We start from the raw sequence: 19292 nt of genomic DNA on the forward strand, positions 1-19292 counted from the left end.
CCTCATTTATGACACCCAGAAGGGAATGTTCAGTGGTTTTTTTTTCCTTTCTTTTACAATAATTTTCAAGCTTAGTGCTTACTGAGGACTAGGTCCCGTTCAGGGTCTGTTCCGTCAGTCCAGCATTTGAGTCTTGGGTCTCCAGATCTCAATGTTCCTTTGGATGGCTTTGATTTCTTTCCAGTTCTTTCCCTCATTGACTTGCCAGTGCTCTTACCCACTGCTGACTGGTACAATTCCTGAGCAGGCCCTTGTCACTGTTGCCTCTGGTCCTCTGTTAGCCTCTTGAGTAAATCTGTAGTCTTGAGGTACTGTCAGGATACCCTAACTAGGACCTTTCTCTGTGCTTTGCACCCACTTGCAGTATGAATGCTTTTGTAATTGTCAAAGAAAGGGTCAGTGCCTTGAGGTTTATGACCCTGCCTGAGCCTTTCAGAATGAATTATGGCCTTTCATCTGCTCCGAGGGTCGCCTTCTCTTTGTAATTGCACTGAAGTGACTTTCCACTACATTTGGTACATGCATGCAGGCATGCCATAATTTGTTCTGTAAGACACAGCCTCCCCATAATTACAAGGAATATGTAAGCCTGACTGCTTCAAATATGGCATTAGGATGTGCTCTCTCATTAAATCAACGTAAATCTTTTGACATAGTCTTGTTGGTTCCCTGCATTTTTCTCCCTGGAGTAAAGAACATACTTGTTTGCAAGTGAAAGCTCGCTCTATTTGGGTAATTCTCTTCATCGGCCATACTGGTGCAAACTGAGATAAGCTTACATAGATGTGTGACGTTAGACTGTTGTAACACCAATACGAGTGCTGGAATTATCTGGTGAGTGTCTTGTGTTCAGTGTCCTGTTCCTCCCGGAAGCCAGAAGTATGTTGGATAGGAAACATGGACCTCCTTGAGTTTGTGAGGTGTTCTGTTTGACTGCCCATGACTTTGAACGGCCTTAGCGCTCTCAGGAGATCCAGGGATTTCTTCTCTTTCATCACTTTGAATTTTTCAGTAAATAATTCCCTAAAAATTCTCCCCTGTAAGTGAGGGTACCACGTGGCCAGTTTTTAGCCTCTTGCTACATGTTTTCCAGGTTGCTTCCTTTGGACCCAAGGGGTATCTGGAAGCCACTCTGGGTGTCACTAGGCTGCATTTTTACTTGAGGACTCTTAGACTTTTGATCTCAATGGTGTCTTTGATAAGGAGTTTTACAAGCTGTGCTCAGTTGTTTTCTGTAGGGTGGGTTCAGTTGCAACATGTGGTTAAAAAATGGCAGCCCTTGATTTCTTTGGATGAAATTAACTCTTGATGTAATTCCCAATGATTTTTAATATTTATAACTGTATTCAGTTTTAGTCTGTGTGATAGCAGCTAGAGGCAACCTTTTTTTTTTTGAATGTGAGTAGAATTTGCTCACTAACTTTATGCTGCTACAAAAAAATTTCCTTTAAGTACTCTAAACTATTTGCACTAGTTCTCATTAGTGTATTCTCTGCATTTTTATCATTGGTTTTTGTCTATCGCTGCATTTTTCTTGTACCTAAGAAAGCCTTAAAATAGGAATTCCAGAATAAAAAAGACCTTGTAAGAAGATTGCAGATTACTGTTGGTTTTCTAGTGGCTATTCTTTTCATTGCCGTGTTAAGGTAGAGGCTTAATGATCAAGTTTGGCTCCAGGGCAAGGCTGAGTGCTGCTCTGAACAGCAGTTTCTATCTAGAGTTCTGTTGAAACGAAGCATTTGCTAACCTGCCAGCTTTTATTTTTGTTTATTTGTGCCTGCTGTATTCATCAGGGCATGGCAAAGTGTACAGTCATGCAGAGGGTTGCCTGAAGACTTTTGGAGGCTGACAGTGATGCACTCCGAGCAGCTACTAAAGCGCGTTTTGGTTATTAATGCCGAAATCTAGAAGTGGCATGATCCCTCTACTCCCCTATGACCTTCTCTTTTAAGTATGTGCATTCAACCAAAACCCACCACCCTGTCTCCTGGGGGGTGACTCTGTTAGGGTCTAGAGAATGTTTTCTACCAGCGACATACATGTTGGTGAGGATATGCAGCATTTGTAACATGCCTGTTCCCTGGATGCTGTGCCTAGCTCTTTGCTTCAGTGGGTATTTGCGTTGCTAACACCTTCCCTAGAGAGTGTGGAGTTTCACATCTCCTTTTCCCTTTCTCTTTCAGGCCCAGGCCTGTTTGCTTCTCCAGAAGGTTCTGCTACTTCGTGAACTGAAGCTCTTCATGACAGAGGAGGAGTGGGAGGAATTGATCAGAGAAAGCATCAGCCAAGTGACAGAGGTAACAAGCTTCAACGTGTTAAACATATAGATAGCACCTAATGGCTGCTGCTTTTTACTGGTGTTCTCAGAGCTGGAGGCTGCAACTGTGCTTGGCTTAACTGATCTTAGAGGGGTTGTGCCAGCTTGCACCAGGCCCCAGTAGTGTCCACCAGAATTACAGCATTCTTGTAACACCACTTTAGACGTATTTTCAGAGTGCAAGCAGTGTGTCTGGTACAGCCCAGCAGTGCCTGTGTACAAATCCGAGGGACAGAGCTCAAGTTTTAGGGAATACACTCATACAGATCAGTTTAAGGTGGTTTTAAAAAATGAAAGTTTTAGTTGAGAGGTGTGAACATTTACTTCAGTTCAGAAAATGTTATGGAAGTTCTGTATTTGAATGAACTTCAGGGCCAAAGAGAGAGGGCTGAAGTACACTAGACTTCTGACTCCTGGTGTGTTGCAGGCCTTCTGGACCAGACTCTTTTACTGATTCAGGGAAATCTTAAAATGCATTCACTGGAAAATAATTTGTACAGAAAAAACAGTGACAGATATTGCGGGGCTTCTGATTCAGTGGCAAGTGCAGATTGTACCTGAAGACAGTTTTTGGGTGCAGCTATTATGTAGGGGGTGATCTGTGGGACAGGAGACTGAAGAAGCACATGCCATTCAATTATATCCTCATGGACTGATGTGGGGGGAACCAAGCAGCCAAATTAATGTTATGATGCGGTGACCAAACTTGATGACATGAGAGATTCCAGTCTTGGTGTTTCTACGTAACTGTAGTATTTACCTCTTTCTAAGTGTAGCTTTCATTCTTTACTTGCTTCTTTAAATGCTGGTTACGTGGTAATTTAAGTCATTCTATAATTTACCATATTGGAACAGAACGATTAGGTCTGTTTTCTTTAGTCGAGGAGGGACAAAATAGAAGCAAGTTGAAATCAAGGAATTCAGAGGTGCTCTTTAAAATTATTGAGGAAGCAGATAATCCTGGGTTTCATTAATTAGCTTTTATTTAATGATTACATCAGGAGTCCAGTGGGTGGAGTTGGGTATGATTTTATTTTCCAGCTACATAAAACATGCCACTCCTCCCAACCTGGTCATCTCCATGTTTCTCTCTGGCAGCTGAATACCTGCAGGACTCAGTGATTCACCGGGAAACCACAAACATCTACAATGCCTTTATGTTGTTCTTGTCAGGGAAAGTTTAACATCTTGCAACCCGTCCAGTATTTTAATGAGCTTTGCTTACCAAAGCTTCCTCAGTGCCTCTCATTTCTGTGGTCATCTTGTGTTTAAAGAAAAATTCCTGGGAAATATTGTCAGTTTGTTTGGGCTGTCCAAGGTATACCCTGTGGGCAGGAGGCCTCGCGTACTATTAACTGGCAGTGGCATATAGGTGCTGATGCTCTTTTTGGCCTGAAAAAGCCCTGACCCAACATTTTTACAGAGTGCTTTGTTGGTGGGCATATATGTACAGGGTTTTGTCTCCCTTCTTCCTGCTCCCCCCTTGCACTAACACCAGTGCTGGTATGACTCCTTGCAGCTGGGACAACTGCATGTCTTTAAATGTTGCTGTAACTAGGAGGGATCAAGGACTTTATAGTCCATATACCAGTTTTGATTCATAGCCAAAGGCTGATACTTGTGCTGCAAAACTTTCTAAAGCGGCAAAAGGTATTCTTTGTCTGTTTGGGGGTGCAGAAATGCTCACTTTTCTAAGTAATAGCTGTGAGAACATACGGTGGCTCTGTGGAGTAGTAGAACAATGCTCATATCATGACTGATTTCTTTTGGAGATGGTAAAAAAAATCCCTTGGAGCAGAAGTCAGAGGTTCAGGATACTGAACAAATTTAGAATCTGTAGAAAGTATGTATTTGCCAAAGAGAGTAACCCACCATTAAAATGACTTGCTGCAGAGTTTATTAGCTCTGAATCTCCAGGTGGAGGCTGTGTGCTTGACTGAAAAAGAAACTGCAGGTTGGGTAGGAGTTACGGCCTGCTTATTGAAATTATGAGGTAAGTTTGCATTGTGTTGGGCAAGAGCTTGGGCTAAATGGTAGCCCTTTCTGTCCCTGAGGTCCACACACACCTCTGCTTAGCTAGAGGGTAGGGAGTTTCTCCTGCAGCTCAGTCTTGTCCCTTTTCATCGGAGACTTGTTTTGGTGGGCCCTTCCAGGTCAGCCATGATTTTGGAGGTGACCGTGTAAGCAGGTAAATGTTGGCATGTGAATGCTTACCCATGAGAACCTGGACTAAGAGCTGTAACTCATGATGCTGTGGAAAATGAAGACATTTTATTGCCCTTCCTCTAGTTAAGGGATCTGCAGTTGTTGTCGTTGGCCATTCCTGTCACTATCCCTTACAAATAGCCTTTTTTATTTAAGAGGAAAAAATGATTATGCAGAACTTTATACCTTTCTTTGACCCAGGGAGAAGTCCGAAATAACCTGGGAGGTCCAACTCTAATTGACAATACTTGTAATTCAAGCAGCGGTATTGTTCACAACGGAGCTGTTACCTGAAGGGTTTGCTGCACTCTCTGCTTGGTCAGATTTGCAGCTATGGGGCTGGTAGCTCTGGAAGTGCAGGATTGCCGTTGCAAGGCTGTGAAGGGATGGGGTGCTGTCTCCTGGTGTCTGTCATCCCGTCTGTAATTGCACTGCATACCTGCAGAGCACCAGGTGAGGAACGGGGAGCCTGGGATGGTTTTAGGCAGTGATAATGTTCTGGAGCTGGGAAAGAAGCAATGTGAGAAAACTGTGGTCTTGGATATCATTGAATTATGTGTGCAAAACTTAAGAGGCAGATGAGGGAGGATCAACGGCCAGGAACTTTTAAGCGAAGAGACAGCTTCCTGAAATAGCAGCTCTGGCTGCTGTGAGGCAATGGCTCTTGTGCTTGCATAAGCTAACTTGACCTTACTTGTTCCCAAAATGTTTAAGCATGCTTATAAAACATATATCACAGTCATGAGGAATTCATGTTTGCCATCTCCTTACTGTTGGCAAGGCAAGTCTTGGTATCATAGTGGGTGCTTCGGAGTTGACTTGTTTTTACGAGAGCTCTGCTTGCTGTTGGTGCTCTTGGCTTGTTGTGCTGGGTCTCCTGAGCAGAAAGCCTTGTCCACAAGCCCTGCGACTGCCAAGGTGAGGAAGCAGAGAAGTAGCTTTGGCACAGTTTTGGCCTCCCAAGTCCGAAATAGTTACTTTACACAAAGCAGAATGTTACTACAGTTATTCAAGTTTATTCTAATGTTGGGAGTCTAGACGGCTCAGTTATGTTTACAATATAAAGAAATTGCTTCATATTGTAAATGACAGAGCTCACCTGAGATCCTAGACTGACAGAAACTTTTTCCTCTTCCAGAGCTTTGTTCTTTTATCAGTAGGTCTCAAAGCACTTTACAAAGGAAATTCAAACCAGTGAGTTGTTGATGCAATGAAGAAAGTATTTTGCATAAACCCAAGTTCTAATGTATTTACTTAAGTCATTCACCCCGTTTCACAGATGACACATGACACGCTTGGCTGTTAGCTGAGCCAAGAATCAAACTCTGGTCTCCTGAGACATCCCAGAGACACTCTGTGCATGGACAATCTGTTTTTTAACTTGGCTTCACAACAGCCCGGTGTTGGATAGCAATCCCTGTCCCTGCCTTACCTAAGGAGGGTGCTGGTGGTTGTGAGTCCAGACTGCTCGGAGTCATGCAGTGAGGCTGGTGGCAGAAGGTGAGGCCCAGGTTCCCCATTTCATGCAAGGAGCTGCCCCACGGTTTTGGTGGGATCTCCGTGGGGTTGCTGCTAGGGCACACACACTGTCTTTTTGACTCTGTCAAGCGCCTCTCGATTTGGTCTTCCAGCTCTCCCAGTTGTCATTGCCGGCACCTGCTGGTGTTTGTTTCCCCATTAGATATATTTCTGTTTTCTTTCTGGTGGGTTACAAAAGTGCTGTCTTGGCTTTAGAGTGATCTTGAACCTGTGCCAATTTTTGAGTAACTCACTGACAGATTTGGGGCAGGAAGCTCCAGGATCTGAATACATAGTTTTTTTACCTTTTTTTGTCATCCCTTTGGCAGAGACTGGCTGCCTTGCCTTCCTGAGCTGAGGTGCTTTGTGTAACTCCCAACTTAAGCTGAAACTCACAGTTATGATGTGAAAGTCAGGGGGAGGTGGGAAAGGATCTTGAGGAATAGTCCAGAAAATGTGTTTTCACGGCTGAGCAACTCCAATACAGAACAGCCCTCCGAAAACTGTTGTTGAAACTGCTTTCTCCAGCTTGTACACAGCAGTTTCCTGAGGGTTTCCTTTGTTTCTCTTCTGCAGTAAGTACATCATAGGAACAGCCCAACTTTATTACTCTTTTTTCCTTTGCTTGTTGTGTCAGTGTCATAAGGGATGGGCAGAGCGGATAGTGTTCAGGTTGGTTGGTAGAAAACAAAATGGGATCAAGGCATCCTAGGACGTAAAAACGCTCACAGAATCTGATACCTAAGTCCAGTGCAAGACCAGAGCTTTCCCAGTCACCGATAGTGGAGACATTCAGATAAATATACACATAATCCTAATGAGACACATGTGATTCCACTTAGGTGGTTACTTATATTCGGACTGGGCAGGCAGCAGTGTTTCCATTGAAAGGCATGAATGTAGACATGGGCTGTGCAAGGGATGGTATCGATAACCCAAGACCTCTTTTCCAAGACTTGTATCATTTGAAAGTTACTGTATGCTGACAACTTTTTTTATTGTGTGGCATTAGAGGGCTTTGTGGCTATTGTGTTGTTCAGCGAGGGATTTAAAATAACTAGCTGGAACCACTCAGAATGTGTGGGGGAGAGAGGGGTGTACTATCTAGCCTTCCAGTGTAGACATGCCCTTCATTTCTGAAGGGCATCCCATTTGATTATCAGGGTCTTAATTTGTAGGGAGATGAATTATTAACAATGACTTCATCAAATCTCTAAAAAAGCTGTTCTTCAATTTTTGTCCTGAAGATTGCCTGAATTTTATCTGTCCATCTTTATAAATTCTTAATTCATTGCCCTTTCTCAGCCTCTTAGCTTGTAAAATGAGGCCAGTAGTGATTTAACTGATATCTTTGACATGCTTTCGGAATGCTGGATGTCTCTGTGGAGAACTTGCTCTCCTCTGTTCCCTCAGCTGCCCTGTATGGATTTCCCTGCTGCATTTTCATGTGGTCTGTGGAAAAAAAAATAAAAATCAGATCTTTAAACTTGGGAAAACATTGACATTTTCTGTGAGAATGGCTTCCGGATTTGGGGGCTCCTCCCTCCAGTAACAGCCAAAATAAATATTGCAAAAATGCAAAAAATGCCCTTTAGTCATACCCTTTGACATAGGGGTCTGCTTAGTCCCCTGCCTTCCCTTCCTCTCTCAGTCAGGGACAAGCAGAAACCTGGTGGTTCCCTTCCCTTTGTGAGCATTTCTTGACTTGTTTTTGCTAGAGATGCAAGGAAAAAAGTTTTGAACACTTGTACTTTGTCTGCAGAAACTTAGTGAGAGAGAACGGAGGGAGGAGGGACTGTTTTTTTTGGTGGGGTTTTTGTGTTGGGTTTTTTTTTCTTCTCCTCTTTAAGTGCTCTCGACAGCAGCTGCCGTCCTGTTCAGGTGGGTGGTGTGAGACCCTCTCTGGGTGTGCTCGTGTACCTTGCGTACGTGGAGCTGGAAATGCATCTGGAAACTGGTGTGGAGCAGCATACTCATCTCTCGTCCCTTCTTTGTCTTTCATGATCTAACCCTAAGTTCTAGCTTGGGTTCCTCTGTTGTAGAGTGAATACTGTCATGAAAGGAAGTATTTGAGGGTGGCTTGTCTGGGTTTTGGGAAGCTCAGAGTTGATTCCTGGCTCTGTCGTGATCTGTGTGACTCAGTCATGTTACTTGGCCTCTGTGAGCCTCTGCGAAACTGAGGGAGTGATGCTGGCTTGCCTCTTGCCTCTCAGGAGAAATGTGAGTGTAATTGCAGGTGAGGCGAGGGTGCTTACATTGGATAATAACAGGAGCTGTGAGCACACAGAATACTAAAATAATTTGGTTGTCAGTTTGTTATTAGCTTCTAAATAGCAGAGGAAGGCTGTGCCCCTCCCAAACCTCTCAGCTTACCTGTATGTTGACGTAGGAAAACTTGTGCTTTGGCTGAGATAAAAGGCACAGGCTTGTAGGGCCCCAAACCCACTTGCTGGAGCCCCTCGGGGTGTGAGCCCACCACAGGGACCCTGTTGCTCTGGGCCCCCGCATGCAGCATGGCAGCTAGGGCAAAGCTTTCGCTTTCACAGTCGGCGTGAAAGCAGTCAGTGTGCTGAGCAGACCTCTTCAGCGCTTTCTGGTCGTGACTGTGACCATTCAGTAGGGTGGAAATTTTGCTGAACTATTTACAGCTGGAGAAGAGAATTTACCTTAGCAACCTGGGGCTGTGGCAGGGAGTGTAAGGTCGTGCAGGGCGGGTGGAGGTATATGTTTTGCAGAAGGCACTTGGCACTTTATTCAGCCATGAATCCGCACATTTATCCATCAGCACCAGGCCTGTTATGGGGGAGGAGGGGGAAGGATGGAGATAGCGCAGTGTGCGGAAAGAATGCAGGTTGGCTGGGATTCTCCAGCTCACGGAGCAGTGATGGATCTGTCAGAAGGGCTGGGCTGTTTGTTTTGAACAATGAAATAGGCTGAAGGATGTGCTGGGAATGCTTAAATATCAAATGGTGTTCCAATTTCCAGCTAGGAAACGTGCTCGTCTCTTGGTAGCAGAATAGATCCTGCTGTGTCTTTTTAAGTCTGGGCTAAGTGTGTCCCCCACTGTGGTACCTGTGAAAGGGGCAGAGGTGCAGGCAGGCTGAGACTGTAGGGGAGTGCGAATGTGGAGGCTTCCAGAAATCTTGCCTGGCTCCATGTAACAGTGTATTGCCATATCCCCTGCAGGGAAAGCTGGGCAGTGGCTGGGATGCTGACGTTGGCTCTGGATGCACATGCATCACTTTTTGCTGTGTGGCAGGTTTCAGGGGAACCTGAAACTAGGTTTAGGCTAAGACTAACATCCTATCTGGGAGACTGAGGCATAGAGCTGCCTCAGTTTGTTAACCACAGAGCTAGGTTAACTAGTTGCCAGCCCTCTGTCCTAATTGTATGACTGAATTGCTGCAGGTATTTACCTCCTGTGCTCTAACAAACTTGTTTTATGCTTCGTAAAGATGAAGGAATGTTGTGAAGTGCAATGAGAAATGGAATGAAGGTTGGATCCTGCAGTAGTTGGGATATCTCCGTGGGGAATATAAGAAAAAACACTGATTGATAAGATGCTGGGAGTGTGTTCCTTCTCCTCGTAGAAGTCCAAGAAGCAGAGATCTTTGGATCCAGGAGTGCCTTCTACCAGAAACAGCCAGAGGGTTTCGGCAGCAGCGTGTTTGATACAAGACAAAACCATCTCTGCCTGCTGAAGCCATGTAGGGTGAGGCAGGAACTGTGTTGCTGTATTGGCTTGAGATGAGATGGGAGTTCCAGCTGTGAAAACTGCCTCCGTATTTTTTCCTTTTGGAAAATGACCTGCCTAGATCTGCTGGCAGCTCAGATGTGTAGGCATGATTAACCATCACAGGTATTACTGAGCTGTAACTGGAACCGGGGTTCCCTGGAATTTGGGACTGGCTGTTACTGAAGGAGCAGAGTAAGAAAAGCAGAAAATGGGAGAAAACCCCCACAATCAGCAAGTGATGCAAGTGTAGCTTTTGAGTAGAAGTCATGTGGTCTCTCTGCTTTTAGTATCGAGTGATTGGGTTGTGTGGCTGTCGGGTTGGTAATGCTTTCAGAGCCAGGGAAGGGAGAGCTGGGTACGCTTGCCAAGAGTGCTTGATGGCAGAGAATCACAGAACAGGTGGTTAGACGAGTTCTTCTGCGTTTTCCCTTAACCCTCCACCACTGACCTGTAGCATAGCTGGAAGCAAAACCCCTGCTTTGTGCCTCAGTCTTGCTGTGTAAAATGGAGATACTTGCCAACCTTGCGCAAGTCTTTTGTGATCTAATCAGTGTTTGAGGCTCTCCTAAGGATGCTGCAGATGACTGAAATACTGCTTTCCTTTTCAAGGCATTTTTGCCATGTGTTGCGGCTTGCCATCTGTTACATAATAGCTTTTGCTTTAATTTTATGATTGTATTTTATATATTCCCCCAATGAAATCATGGTAGGCCTGTGAAATGATTGACCTACACAATTGGGGTGGCACTGTTAATTTCATCTTTCTTCAGATAGCTGAGGGGGGGAGCAGACCAAAGCGATCTGCTGTGCGAACTCACAACATACAGACAACAGTTGGTACCTTATGTAGCAAGAAATTATGACAGATACTTGGGAAGGCTGCTTTTGAGGTTTAGACCCAGTTCCCATTGAAGAAGTTTGGGATCAGTTCCCTAAGGCTTGCCAGCAGCCCCAGTCCAAAGTCAGCTGCTTTTACATAAGCAGAGCACAGCATGTTTCTCTTGGTGTTGCATGCTAACGCAGATCCCACAAAAGCAAAAGCTCCGCCGTGTACACTCCCCGTGCTAGGAGGACGAGAGTGAAGCAACGTGTGACAGAAGATAGTCATCTCATGTGGCGTGCAGTGGGGAAGTACTCTGAGGCAGTGGTGAGGAGATCAAGATAACAAGTGACACTGAGCTGAGCGGGAATTGAACTCAAGTCTTTAAGTTGGCTTGATTGTCTCAACCATACCACATACAGAGGTACTGGCATTTTTGTGCTCTTCGGAGTAAATTTCTTTCACACCCTTTGTAGCAGAAGGGAAAGGGAAAAGACACATACTGAGAAACAGTAAGACTTCATCTGAATCCAGCTTCCTTAAAGCCAATCCATTCTGCTTCGGGACTAGAGAAAACTGCGTACTGTAGAAATGAATTATCTGCTGCTTCTTTGCTGCTCCTTCGGCTTCTCCACCCACTACCACTCCTTCTTGTTCCTTCCTGGTCTTCTCTGAGTGCTGTTTAAAAGTGATCCATTTCAGTTTGCAAAGCTGTTTGCAAAGCGCTTAAATTCTACTGAATAGCTTCTGGCTATTTATGCTGGTGGAACTGCACTTGTGTTTCCAGACTCATGCAAAACACTCCTTTTAATATAAATGCTTAGTCTTACAGAACTGATGTTGCTAGACTAGTGGTATTTTCTATCTCCACCTGGGCAAGCCACCCTTTTTGTTCTGCAGGTCTGCATGAATTTGGTAGGGCACCCCAAACTAGACACACTTCCCAATTTCCCAAGCACCTGAAAACTGTTTGCAGACTTCTGAAAATCAGCCCCTCGGGTGTTTTTCAGAGCTATAGGACTTTTCTGTTGACTTCAGTAGGATTTGTTTCAAACCCTTCAAAGGATCAGGGCAATTCTGAGAAGTAGGGATGGCAGCAAGAACAGCCAGAGTCGAGCCAGTGCAATTTAAATGCAGTTGTGTACATCTCTCATCTACGGTGAAGAGAAGACGCAGTTTATTTTTAACACCTTCTTAATTCTGAAATGTTTGCATATTAAAAAGAAAAAATGACAGCTGGCTTCACTGTGGCTCCTTCTCACAGTACTGCACTGATCCTTCTTGTTCCAAAGAGCTGACAATCCGTACTGATTTCCTCTCACTGTGAACTTGTATGCAACTTAGCAAAATAAGGATGTCAACCTAACAGCCTCTCTGAAAGCTGCTTCAACCACAAGTAATGACTGTTCACCTGGCAGTGTCTTGTTCTTCAAATTGCAAAGAAATCTGTTATGCAAATCAGGCTTTTTTGTTTTTATTATTGTTGATGTTATTTATTATTGTTATTTATTGTGGTAAGACTAATAAATGGAGTGTGCGTGGCATATGAGGTGTTACATCCTACATGTGAAGGTTTCTTTTTAATTTTTTTTTAAACCCCCCCCCCCCCCCCATTTGTTTCTCATTTTATCTGAGAGACTTTAGAGCTATTAAATTGTGTGACCTTGTAGGGTAGTGACAGCTCTGGAATAGAGTTGCAGCACATCTGTCTATATCAGGAGAGAGTAATTAGCAAGGTATTGATAGTCAGATGTAGTTATGGCATGAATTTCAGCCAGTAGAACGTGGTGGCTTTCTAATACAGGGCTTGAGTGGACCATCCCGGTCAGGAAATAACTATCTTTGTTTTTTAAAACAGGTATTCTGAGGGTGTGGGGCCTGTACAGATAGTAAATAATGCCCCTTGAAGGCCTCTGTTCCTGCAGCTATTATGTGGTCTCCCCACTTTTTCTGCTAAAATTGTTCTTTACCCTCTTGCTGGGTATCGTTATTTTTCTGTTGTGGGTGTCGTTACTGAAAGAGCCTGCTTTGGAGAATAAATTCCTTTTTTTCTCTCAGTATCTGTGAGGATTTTTACTTTATTTGTCAGCTTTATGCTGATACAGATGGAGTAAGTTTGCTCAGTCCTTAAAATTACTTCCAGTCTGAACGGATCAAAAGAGATAGGTGGTCTCATGGGAGAGATTGCATTTCCTGGAGAACTACGACCTTCCACTGCTGGGTGCAGGTTTGGTGCAGTGATGCATGTTGCCTGAGGAACTGAGGATGCTGAGCCTGGGGTGGACCTTGCCTGTTGGCTGCGTTGGCATGGTCAAATTCCAAGCAAAGGCAGGCTTGGCCACATGCAGCCTTCTCTAGAGAAGTAGGCTGCGATGGGGCAAACCACTGTCTACAAGAAGCTTTGTCCCTGCAAATCCTGTCTCATGTTGGTGTAATCCATGCAGGCTCCGGGGCTTGCTGTGGTGTGTGCATCCACACAGGAATACAGTGGGGAAGAAACCTACCGTGTAACTGGGCTGTGAGGACCAGCTGCAGGCAGAGGATCAGTACGCCTGAGCCGCCGGGCCACCTCTTTGATCCACCTGCCTTTTTAAGGCCATTTTCTGCCCTTCTCCACTTGTAAATAACTCTGGCTTTTATTTGACCTGTCTTTGGAGTGATTTTCCTCTAAGCCAGACCTTTCAGTGTCTCAGAAACCCTGCAGCACATAAAGGGAACACAGACGAGATTTTTCTCTCAGTCATTTCAGTGAATTTAAGCTTGATTGACAAGCCCTGTTCTAGTGCCGGCAACGGGGATTTCCTAGGGACGTTAATGGATTTTTGCATTAGTGCTTTATGTGTAAATCCCAGCTTCTGCAGCTGGGTAGCTGTTGTCCCTCAGGTGACGCTGTTGTCTGGCAGCCTCCTGGGCTTTCCAGGGCAGGGGCAGATACCATCTTTTTCTCCAGAAGGCAGTAACGTGTCTCCAGTTGCGCTTTAGCTTAGAAACTAAGGGGAGCAGCTAGGTTGTGCCTTGCCGCTACGTTTCCTCTTGCCAAATTTGTCCAGTTGTTTCTTAGTTAACCTGAGCATCAGCTGCTTCCACCACGTACCCTCCCGAGCATTTCCAGAGTTTGGTGGGGTTTGTGTTCCAGAGTTATTTTGGTGACAGGTTAATCCCGCCAGTCGTTCCTCATTTCTACTTTCTCCTGAGAAATTTGTTTATCTCCTGGTAATTTGTTTCCCCATATAATGCATGCTTCTTCTCGATCTTCCCATTTAATCTGCAGAGTTTGAAAATGGTTGGCAAGTGTATCGTGAAGGCTGAGAAAGAGAAAGTTGCCAGGAGCTTGGAGCTGTTGAACTTTCTCCTCAAAACTGTGACGGAGCAGGTGAGTGCACGACCCGATGTGCGGCAGATGGCTGTTCTGAATACCCCCAAGGCCTCTTTTAAATGTCACACTTGGATTTTACCTTGTGACTGCTACATCCCACCTGATTTCTTACCAAAGGTACCCCTAGAGGGAATGCCTGGCTGAATGTGAGGACAGAAAAGCCCTCATGTCTGAAGGAGTGATCCATAGCTCTTATGAGCTGATCTCCAGGAGCTCGTTGAAGGATTTGTGCAGTGTTCTGCAAACACATGTGGCATTTCCTTTCTTATCAGCAGAAATACAGCCTGGGATACAGTGGCGGTGAGCTGGATTTTGTCCCAGATGATTGCTGTGGCCGATCCACTGAACCCCAGAGATTTTGATTCCCAAAACCTGAGACTTGTTCAGAAGCTTTGTGAGGGGGAGTGAAGCTTTGTTCCGGAGCTTTGTCTTCCCTAATGAAAAACAGTTTTTTTGAACACGAGAAGATTTTCTGTAGGTGAAAAGTAAGTCTCCAGCATGGTCTTATTTACTGGAGCAAAATACCATAAGCAGCAGAATTGCTGAAGCCCAGTTTCCTACTGATAAGCACTGAGCTCACACCACAGCCTGTTTCTTTGTGAAGACCTAATAGGAAAGTGGGTGGAGGAGAGAAATTATTTCCAAGGCTCTTGTAGGAACTGAATAGCCTTTGAGACACCCCTTACTGTCAGGTTTTACTGAAATTAGCCAGTGGGTTACTGAAGAGGCAGCCAGAGGCAGCGTGATTGTGGTCTTCCGAAACCAGACTGAAAATACTGCTGCTTTTCTTTTAGATTGGTACATAGTCTTGTGTTGTCTTCCCCCTGCTCCCAGCCATGGACTGGAAAGGAAAGAGGACCGAAGGACCTTTCAGTCCCTTTTGTGGCAGTACGGTTCTAGCTGTTAGACTCACACCTTTCATGCTAGAGCCCAGTTTTCAAGCAAACTCTGTACCTGATGGCGTGGTGTGACTTGACTCACCGATTTTTGCCCCCAAACTGAAGTGTTGCACTTGGGCTTAGGGTAGTGGCTTGGAGAAGCCAGGCAGGATTGGTTATTCCTGCCATAGTCTTATCCTGAGGGCGGCCTGTGCCCTGCTGCTGTGACTGCCCCTTCTGAGTTCGCTCTGTGGATTGTTTGTGCTTCCCTCTCACAGAAGCTGCGTGTGAAGTTGACGGAGTTGGACAAAGTGCTGGTAGCTCTGAACCAGCCAGAAGGCATTGGGAATTCAGCACGTCTCGACTCTCTCTACTGGAACGTCATGCGCTGGCTGAATTATACGTATGTATGCTTGGCACTCTGGCTTCTCGGCTTGCCTGGGAGACTGCCTGCCTGTCTACTTGTCCTTGTTGATGTGGGGAAGTAGGAAGAGAAAGGAAGTCAAGGCAGTGTGGACTGATTCTGCAAATGTGAGGCTGGAGGGAATGAGCAGCTGTCCTGGGAAGTGACTGGATAGCAGAGAGTACATGCCAGGACCTTCAGTCCTTTCCAGTGATTTTTGGGCTCCTTAGCGTCTGGATCGCCAGCCTGATGCTTGGAGTGGTGGCCTTGCAGCTCTGAAAGCTGAAGAGCGTTCAGTGTTTATGCTTTAGTGCTCCTGCATTAAGTGGCTGCTGGAGTTGATTTTTGCTTTGGGGCAACAAAAAAATAACATAGGATCTTTTCCTCCTTTCTACCAATAGCTTGCAGTCAGAACTTTGGTTTCCCCTTCCTGCTGGCAGTATTTAGTGAGACACACAGCATCAGGGAATGCTGGGTGCTCTGCTCATGACCGGGAGCTGTGGTCCCAGCGTGTGGGTGGCCCGGTCTGTGGTATCTCAGCCCAGCAAGAGGCTCTGAGGGAAATGCCTGCGTGTAGCTCGCTGTGAGAGGGCTCACAGGCAGCGAGGAGTCACACAAGGCAGCTGAAGCTGTTGTTGTGGCCCCTTCTAACGCTTTGAGCAGGCTTGCAGGGCACGGTGGCCTCACCCAGCCCGATGACACAGCCCCAGGTCACACAGGTCCCCTGGCACTGTACTTGATGGTTTAGGAGCTAGTAGAGACGGCAGCTAGGAGGGGGGTGGCTAAGGTAGGAAATGCTGAGCTTGTGCATGCTGTCAGAGGAAGGGATTGGGGTTCAGGGGTGCCGTCTTGCTGTGACACGCAGAGATCCTTGTGCAGGTGAGTTGATACAAACCTAGGGCAGGTGTAGTTTGTGCACAGGATCCTGGTGGAGGTGCTGAGAGGCAAGTGCCAACATCAGGTTGTCAGGATAGCATTTCTCCACCCTGAAGAGGCACAGCTTGAAAAACTCTCCGGAAAGCTTCCCAAGGGAAAGCAGGCCATGGAATTAGAGCCTGGTTCCTTCTCAGGACTCCTGTGTGGGGACTGAGCTGGTGCGGAGCAGCACAGGCTGGGTGGCGGTGAAGGTGCTGAGGGACTCTGTCAGAGAAAGGCAGCAGCGGGCGCTGTCACGCGTGCGTGCAAAGGCTGCCTAGATGAGACCGCAATGGTCCGTTGGGGGTTCTTGCTGGAAGACCCTTGGGATTCTCAGCACAATGAAGGCCTTGCAGGGGCCGTTGCCTTGGACAGACAGACAGTGTCTCGGTAGCCCTGCACAGGGCCACCCACCGGTGTGCTTGAGAAGGTGGCAAGTACGGCGTTACCTGGTCTGTGGAATCGAGATTCTTCCTCAAGTCTCCGTGTCCCTTCCTGAGTCCTGGGGTGGCCCCTGCTGTTCATTGAACCAGCCCCTGTGCAGACTGAGGACCGCTTCCAGGGATAACGCTCATCCCTGCAGCATGCCTGTGCTTCCTGCGCCTTTCTCGTGCTTCTGCCTGTTCATGGGCTGCCTGTAGCATGGATCACATGGTTCCCTGGCTGTAAACTAAGTTGCTTTTGATTTTTGGTGCTCTCTTTGCAGGAAGCCCAAGAAGGAGAAGACAGCTAATAAGCCTGCACAGGAAGCAGAGCCACTGAAGCGGAAGAAGAAAGGCTTCCTGCCAGAGACCAAGAAGCGCAAGAATCGCAAGAAAGGCACCCAGAAGAATGGAGCAGCACCAGTAACTAGTGAAGATGGAGTACAAGCAGCTCCAGAGGAGCAGCCTCTGGGAGCAGAAACCCCCCAAAAGAAGAAAGGCCTTGTGCCCGTTAGCAGCAAACGCGAGAGTCAGAACAGAGCGATCAGGGAGAATGGAGTGGCGGTGGTGGGGGGTGGGGAGGAAGCTGTTAATGGAGGAGATGCTGTGGCTGACAAGAAGAAGAAGAAGAAGAAGAGGATGAACAGAAAGAGAAAAGGTGATGCAGGCAATGAAGCTGAGCAGGTTCCAGCTGCAAAGAAAACCAAGGAGAGTGTCAGCCAGGAGACCCAGCAGAAGCAGGGCAAAGCCAAGAAGAAAAGAAAAGAGAAAAAAACTCCAGTGTCACAGCAGTAAACTCCAGGGACTCACACAGGCCTGACATGGCTAGTGTGGCTCAGAAGACTGTTTTAATACCTTTTATAACTATAGTTTTTATGTCCTTCATGGGTTTAAATAAACTTCCATGATGCTGAGCTCTAAAGCTGCAGGTCTGACTTGTGTGGAGGGTTCAACTTAGAGCAAAGGGAGCTTCAGGAGGTCACTTTTCCCCCAGGCTCTGGTAGATGCCCACTTTCTCTTCTCTGACAGTGCCAAGCAGCCTGTGCTGGGGAGCACAGACTCCTGTCTCCATATTTCCCAAGGCAGAAGTGAAAGGCTTGTTTGGATTTCTTGGGGAGTTGCAGTAGGTGCGTTGGCACTGCTGAATTGTGCAGTCAAGCCTTGTGGGAGGTGCAGAAGTAACTCCTAAAGGCTTGTTTCTGTCCTGCCCAGCCCCAGTAGTACTCGCAGCTTTTCCAGTCTTGGAGTTGCTGTCTCTTAAATGCTTGGAGTTAAAGAGTCTTGCACATGCGTATTCTGGGTCATATATATCCGATTTGGCTACTCGGGTAACTACCATCATCTGGCTTTCTTGCCTTTTTGCTGCTGGGTGCAGGAGAGGTGATGGTCCCTGTGGTAGCGTAGGGACATCGATAAAACAGTGAAACAATTGAAATGATTGATTTGCTCGTCTGCCAGGCCAGCAGGCTTTGTGCAGCCATGCAGGGTACCTGTAACCAGCAGGCTTACAACAGTCTATGAAGGTGACTGCTTGGAATTGTATCTGATTAATTATCCCCAGGCTCCTGAACGACAGGTCGCCATCACCCCTTTGGAGGGTGCCACAGCCAGGTATCCGATGTGTTGGGTACCTGGTTCTTAGTGGGAGCTGAGTCTCCAAGTGTTTGAAACCCTACTCATGTTGTAGTTGCCTCTAAAGGCTCCTCGTTCCTTTCCTCGCCCCCATCTGCTGACCACCTTGCTCCTGAGGCCGGAAGGTCTGCCTTGCTGGCCGGCCCCGACTCCTCTCCCGGCATCCGAGGGGAGCAGTCCCGGTAGAGGCCCAGGCACCGTCCCTTCTCCTGCTGCGGAGTTTGGTGCTGGCTCCTGTCGGAAGCCGGCAGCTGCTGGCGGAGTGGAGGGCCCTAGAGCAGGGCTGTTCCTGCTGTGCCTTAGGCTCTTGTCCCGCAGGTGGGTCTGTACCACCAGACATAGATAAGGGCACTGGAAATGTCATGTTGCTTTTGGAGGGAGCGAGAGATGAGCTGCAAAGGGCTGTTTGCCCTCGGCTATTTATCTGCCTTTGCAATGATCCTTTTCTCAAATGGCATAAAACTCTCCGGGAGACAGCTGCTGGCAGAAACGCAGACACGTTCAATTATAGACCCCTGGGTGGGTGCAGCCCTCTTCTCATTTCCATGTCACAGCAGTGATCCCGCAAGCTCTGCCGCGCATCCTAAGGAGTGCGCTGGCTCCTGTTAGCCCGCGAGGGCCGGAGGTAACGCGCTGACCTGCTGGCAGGGTTCAGCAGAGAACGTCCTTTCTTTCCCTGCCTTTTGCTTTCTGCCTTCACAGCTGGTTTCCTCTGGCGCTGAGGGGAGGCAGGGCTGAGGAGCAACAACAAACAAAGCCTTGCGCGTCCCGGATGAGGAGGAGGAGGCAGACTGGAGCTGGGCTCTGCAAGTCAAGTGTCTTCAGGTAGTGGCACAGCTGGGGGCAGGAGGCGAAGGGGAGCCCTGCAAGGCTGCCAGTGCCCTTAGCGTGTGAAGGGAAGCTCTCCTTTGCCCGCACATGCTAACTGTTGGCCTGCAGCCTCAGCACGGCTTGCAGAAGCCACTGGTCCCCAAGCAGGATGGAGGCTTAGGCTGCAGGTGTGTGGCCAGGACGATACAGATCAGACCTGCAGGGAAGCGGCTCTGTGTGGTGCTCCCACGCTTGGCTGA

General features: G+C 47.0%; 1 protein-coding gene across 1 annotated transcript in view; it reads left to right on the plus strand.

Moving 5' to 3' along the window:
- Window positions 1-17504, plus strand: part of MYBBP1A (MYB binding protein 1a) — a 61659-nt gene extending 44155 nt beyond the window's left edge. The window contains exons 24-27 of the mRNA XM_055714329.1: window positions 2184-2297; window positions 13868-13969; window positions 15129-15253; window positions 16875-17504. Of these exons, the coding sequence (XP_055570304.1) occupies window positions 2184-2297; window positions 13868-13969; window positions 15129-15253; window positions 16875-17385 (852 nt within the window). The 3' untranslated portion in view covers window positions 17386-17504. The remainder of the gene's footprint in view (window positions 1-2183; window positions 2298-13867; window positions 13970-15128; window positions 15254-16874) is intronic.
- The last annotated feature ends 1788 nt before the right edge of the window (window positions 17505-19292 follow it).

The sequence above is a fragment of the Falco cherrug genome, chromosome 1, assembly GCF_023634085.1.
Source record: "Falco cherrug isolate bFalChe1 chromosome 1, bFalChe1.pri, whole genome shotgun sequence".
NCBI classification, from domain to species: Eukaryota; Metazoa; Chordata; class Aves; order Falconiformes; family Falconidae; genus Falco; species Falco cherrug.